General features: G+C 39.4%; 1 protein-coding gene across 1 annotated transcript in view; it reads left to right on the top strand.

The window, feature by feature from the left end:
* The window catches only part of faah (fatty acid amide hydrolase), a gene marked incomplete in the record, with an annotated part of 18,720 nt that extends 17,331 nt beyond the window's left edge, over positions 1-1,389 (top strand). The window contains 1 exon segment of the mRNA XM_014002940.1: positions 876-1,389. Within this exon segment, the coding sequence (XP_013858394.1) occupies positions 876-998 (123 nt within the window).
* Positions 1,390-5,722: the final 4,333 nt, after the last annotated feature.

Here is a 5,722-nt window from a genome sequence, read left to right as displayed (position 1 = left end):
GCACTAATAGAGACAAAAAGAGAAACCGTAAAACCTTTTTTTTTTTTACATTTAAAGTGTTACTTTAGTTTATTAAGGATCCCCGTTAGTTATTACCTCAGCAATAACTATTTTTCCTGGGGTCCACATATAAACATCATATTAGCAATAACATCACAATGACATAACAATAAATTTGGTAATGCAATCAAGTATACAAATATTTGTTCAAAAATATAAAAAACAACAAACTTTAGGGGCCTGTTAAAATGTCACAGGGCCAGATTTGGCCCGTGGGCCTTGTGTTTGACACATGTGGTTTAGATGGTTGTTTACGTAACGGAATTCAAACGTTTTTGTAAAAAAATAATAATAATAACTTGAAGTCTGTATAAAATTTATTCAAGACTGACTGAACTTGCACTTTTAGATATTTCTGTTCTAATTAAGTCAATCAAACTGTAAAAACTGATGCAGTTTTGTTCTCATGGAAATAGTTGTCCATGTCTGTGCGATAAACCATGCCGTTATTTTAAAAAAGCAGTTCCACGATTGGTCAGCAGGTGGAGACAGAGACTGCACTGAGCAGACTCTAGAGCGACTGAAGTGTGTGTATCTGGGTTTCTGTTACCTTTTAAAGACGTTTTTTGGTATAAACACCTACCTTATCAGGACTAGCAGTRCTTTTGGGGACCAAAGACTGGTCCTAATARGGTGGAACACCACTGTGGGTTTAGGTTTGGGACTAAGGTATGAATAGGGTATATTTAGAGATAGCATACAGAAATGAATGGAAGTCCGTACACAGTTCTAATAAGGATAGATATACAAACTTGTGTGTGTGTGTGTGTGTGTGTGTGTGTGTGTGTGTGTGTGTGGTGTGTGTGTGTGTTCAGGCTGTGACCGGAGCTGTGGGTCTGCCCGTGGCGGTGCAGTGTGTGGCCCTGCCGTGGCAGGATGAGGTGTGTCTGCGCTTCATGAAGGAGGTGGAACATGTCGTCAGACAGAACAGAAAGTAGAGCAGATGTTGACCCACAGAACCCTCAGTTAGCTGAAGGTAAACTGGAAACAAAACCTCTTTCTAAAGAAAGTGCTCTTTTTCAAAATAATGTTAGAACAAATTAATTGGTGTTAACCACTGTCAAACCGAGCAGGAATGTTACACTTAATGAAGCTTTTGAACAATGTTTAATATTTCAAAGAAAATGTAATATTTTGCTGTTTCTACAGATATTTTTTTTCCTTTTTGGCTTTTCACTTTTATAAATTTGGAATAATTGTTGCTAAAATGAGGGGGGAAATATTTGTTTCTGTTTAGATTTCAACAAATTTTTAGTATTTGTTTCTGAGCTCATCATTTCAAAATAAAAGCTTGTCATCTAAAATGATCATCATAATTTGTTTTAGTTTTAAAAAAARAAGGTTTATAATTTTTACTTGCATAAGTATTTGCAAACATATGTAACTATTATTATTTAATGTTTCACAATTTAAATTTTCATAAATTTATTTTGTGGGTCACACTGAAACCACCATGAAAATGTGTTTAAAAATGAAAAGGATGTAAAATGGAATAATATTTTGCTTTTGTTTTAAAAAAATGTAATGCTTTTTGTGAAGTGATGAAGAAGAATAAAACAAAGGAGCTGATTTCAGTAAAACAGCAGTTGTCATTTCTCCACATCTGGATTTATTCRTTGTGAATCCTAATTTGACACATCTGGAATAAGAATAGAACAATTCTTTCAAACATCTGTATGATCACTAATGATGTACTGTGGTATTTGCCTTTAATGAACTGTTGAATTTCTCATTTCACAAAATAATCTCGAGTGCAGTTTTTACATTTTAAGGCGACGGGCTGCTGTGAGGACACAAACCTCACTGTAAGACAGACGAGCACCATCATTTTTTACTTGTCGCTCAGAACCATTTTTCCCTCGATGCCGTTGCAGAAAGCAAAACAAAACAACCAAAAAAAAAAGAGAGAGATAAAGGCGACTAATGACACATGGCGCTTCCATCTCCAAGGCCAGCGCACCATGTCGCCATATTGTGATTACCCTGTGTTATTGTAAATATGTGTTTCTGTTGGGTTTACATAAATTTACATACGTTTGCAAACCTCTCCTGAAATGAAAACCCATTAGAGACGATGTCTGCTTTTCTTTTCTTTTTTTTCTTCCCCCATTATTGACACTTTTTTTTTTTATGTTTTGTTTTCACTTGCCGCCTCTAAATGGGAATGGCCGTGCGCGTGCAGCGGAGGACCGAAGGCGCGTTAGGTGAGGAGGAGAGCTGGAATTGAGAGGTTGTTCTCAGCATTATCTGCAGCACATAGAGACACAGTGTGGCTCTCGCTGTGCCTCTCAGTCAGGGAGCATTAAGCCTTAAGAGGCAGTGAAGAGACTCAGGTCTGCACAGGGAACTTGACATTGTTCATAAATCCCTCAGGATCTGAGACTGAATTAATGGCACACTCGCCTCACAGAGTCCCACGACATACAGCAGCAGTTTGGTGTTTCTGCTTGATTTGAAACTTGACATTAATAATATTTATATAGTGCAATATTTTACCAACTTTAAATATCGTGAAAAGGCAAAAAAATGTATTGATTGTAAAACCTCTTCAAAAGAAGACTATTTTTTATCTACAGCAGAAAATTGTGTCGGCTCTATGACTATATGAAAAAACAAAAACGCCGCTGGTCAAACGGTGTAGAACACCCTTGTTTTCCCTTTTTTTTWAAAGTTTTTTTTATTAAATTCAAGCAGCTCAAGTCCAACAAACAGCTTGAAAGGTAAGTGATGAACTGCCAGAGATTTAAAAAGTCCAGTTTGCTTCACCATCACAGTGCACTCACTGGTTTAGATTCTGATGAGAAGAGGTGTTGCAGACTTAGAGGCACGACAGCATCAGATGACGGGTTTCTGAGAGTCCACATCATGAGTGAGAGAGCGAATGSTTGTCTCATTTGTCTTTGTGTGGCCCTGTGATGGACTAGAGACCTGCCCAGGGTGTACCCCGCCCCTCGCAGAGTGACAGCTGGATATGAGCCCCAGTGAAAGGATGAAATGGGTAAAAGATGGACAGATAGATTGATGTTAAAGTCGTTTAGACAAGTAGACTTTTAACATTAATACATTTTTATATGTAAGTTTAAAAAATCATAAATGTAAATTGCATGTTTAGGAGTCAAAAGGAAGCTTAAATTGAAATACTGTACCAATCTCAATAACAGGCAGCAACTTTTTCTGTGTTGGTGATGAACCAGCGACCTGTAAATAATAGGAATGTTTGAAACCACCCATGATCCGATTCTGATACTCTGTAAATACACGTAATGTGTGGTAAATCTAAAAAGAGTTATGAATTTCAATTCACTGTTTCATGAAGAATACAACACATCAGAGTCATTTATTTATAAGTATGTTGATGCAGCGTCCTCATTTACAATATAGTCGGGGCTCATGCGACAGAAAAACCAGAGGACACAATCATACAAAATATGTGAAAATGTTTTAAGTAAAAATAATTAAGTAAAATAATGTAACCATTAAAAAGAACTACTAAAAATGAAAACTTCTTAATTRACATTACATAAATATATTAACATGAAAATACGGAACATGTTGCTGCACTTCTGCAGGCACAGGAAAAAGCAGTTCCACCAACCGCATATGGTTTAGACAAGATTTTAATAGTTTAGTTGCTTTCCACTGTGTTCCTGTTACTGATATACAGTAGATCACCTGAAATGACTGAAGTATCAATGTTTTGAATTTAGAATTGATTTTAGAGCCTAAATATTGGGTAGTGGTATCGATATTTCAGTATGGATTCACACATCACTAGTCTATAATGGACTACTCTCACAGCCACAGATATTTGCACAAACTTCCAGCAGCTTTGAACAGGATTAACACCTTGAATAGACTTTATAGAATTTATGATGTGGAAAAACTGAAGTGTTTTTGACAGTCCTACAGGAAAACATCACTCTGTATGTGCTATATTATTACTCCCCAATCATTTTTTTATTGTACATTAACTAGACTTGTTTATTTCTGTGATGTAATGAATGATAGTGAGGGTTGAGCTCTTCCATATTTAGATACACCTCATTTTGTTTTCGATAAACTGGCAAGAGAAAGTGAGTGACAAAGTTTGAGAAGTTGTTTTATTGAGCGCTCCTGGCGAAGCTGTGCGTGTTGTAATCAAACAGCAGAAGCACCCGGCAGTCTCAGGAGGTCAAAGTATTCCTCTCATGTAACGTCTCATTGACAAGAGCAGCAAACGCCACATTCACAGGAACCTTAGGCTATAAGATCAGGTGCTTTAAAAGCCATCCGAACACATTCAGACCCCGCCTGTGTGCAAGCAAACAAAACACCTTGATATCGCCACAACTAAACTAGGATGATTCTGTCTTAATGTCCCATTTCAGGGACCAAAGAGCCCAATGGTCTTTATAGCTCGGCAGAACTGTGGCTAGTAATGTCAGACGCAGCGGGGCTCCTGCCGTACAGATGATCAAAGTGACACGTTCACCCGAGCCAGGCGACATCGAGAAGCCGCAAGATTGGCAGCTTTTACGCCTCTGGTCCATTTCATCAGCCATTACAACCAGCAGCGTCAACACGCTGTGGAGTGGTGGGAGGAGGGGGAGCAGATTAACAGAGAGCTGATACAGGTGTACAGGCGGTATCAAACAGCCTCTGTCAATACAGCAGGCTCTACATTTCCTCTGACGGGGCTGGGATTCTCGAAGTCTGCCCACTGGTTTGACTATGACAGGATTAACTGGAGCTCCGTATGATTTTCACAGATTCTGTGACTCAACAATTCAGTGATCCACGTTCTATCGGCTTTAAAGGCCCCTATCCCAAGTTTCAAAAGCTTACCCTTCAGACCAGGTACATTCTTTTCCCCCTGCTTTTTTTCCCCCTGCTGCTGTATTCAGTTGTTCACCAGCTCCCCCATCTACGTCCTCACCGGCTCTCAAGTCCTGCCTTCTCTGCACATCTGCTAGGTTTGGGTTTTCCTTTCTCCCCCTCCGTCTCCTTTGCTTGGCCCAAGGCCCTTATAGCCAAATTGGTTTACATTGGAGAGATAAATGCTCTGCAAATGCGCTTAAACACGTACAGTGAAAAATGCAGACAGTGCGTGTCAGGATTATCACCCAAGTCAGGAGGAGAAAGGAGAGCGTCTCTGGCACAAAGCTGGGGAGCCAGAGTGAAGCCTGCAGATACAGTCCGTCTCATCCACTTCTCAGGAGAAAGAGAGGAGGATTTAGCATTTGCATGCTAGTCTGTAATTCCTGGCATTATATAACTTGTCGCCAACAATCAAACTCCTGCGGTATTGTGAAAGTATTGTTTCACATGGCTGAGCAAAGTGTGGAGTTCCACTTTTGAGGGGAGGGGGTGGGGAGTYATTCAGGGTGCACGATGCATGGCAGAGACCACCGTATAAGCCCAGTCAGGACAGGAGCGGCTCATTTACAAAACAACTTCAAATTATTCTCACAGTATAACGTTTAAGGCCTGTGTGACTCATCTGGAAATGGTGAGTGATAAGTTGAAGGGTCTGAAGTCCAACTTAAAGGAAACAAAGAATCTTCTCTGATATCAAGTTCACTAGATTCAGCATGAAAGTGTGTGATGACACACAATTCCTTCTTTCAAGTGTGTGTGTGTGTGTGTGTGTGTGTGTGTGTGTGTGTGTGTGTGTGTGTGTGTG

Source organism: Austrofundulus limnaeus, unplaced genomic scaffold, assembly GCF_001266775.1.
Source record: "Austrofundulus limnaeus strain Quisiro unplaced genomic scaffold, Austrofundulus_limnaeus-1.0 Scaffold15, whole genome shotgun sequence".
NCBI classification, from domain to species: domain Eukaryota; kingdom Metazoa; phylum Chordata; class Actinopteri; order Cyprinodontiformes; family Rivulidae; genus Austrofundulus; species Austrofundulus limnaeus.
Note: the sequence above shows the minus strand (reverse complement) of the source record. Positions and strands in the feature narration are given on the sequence as shown.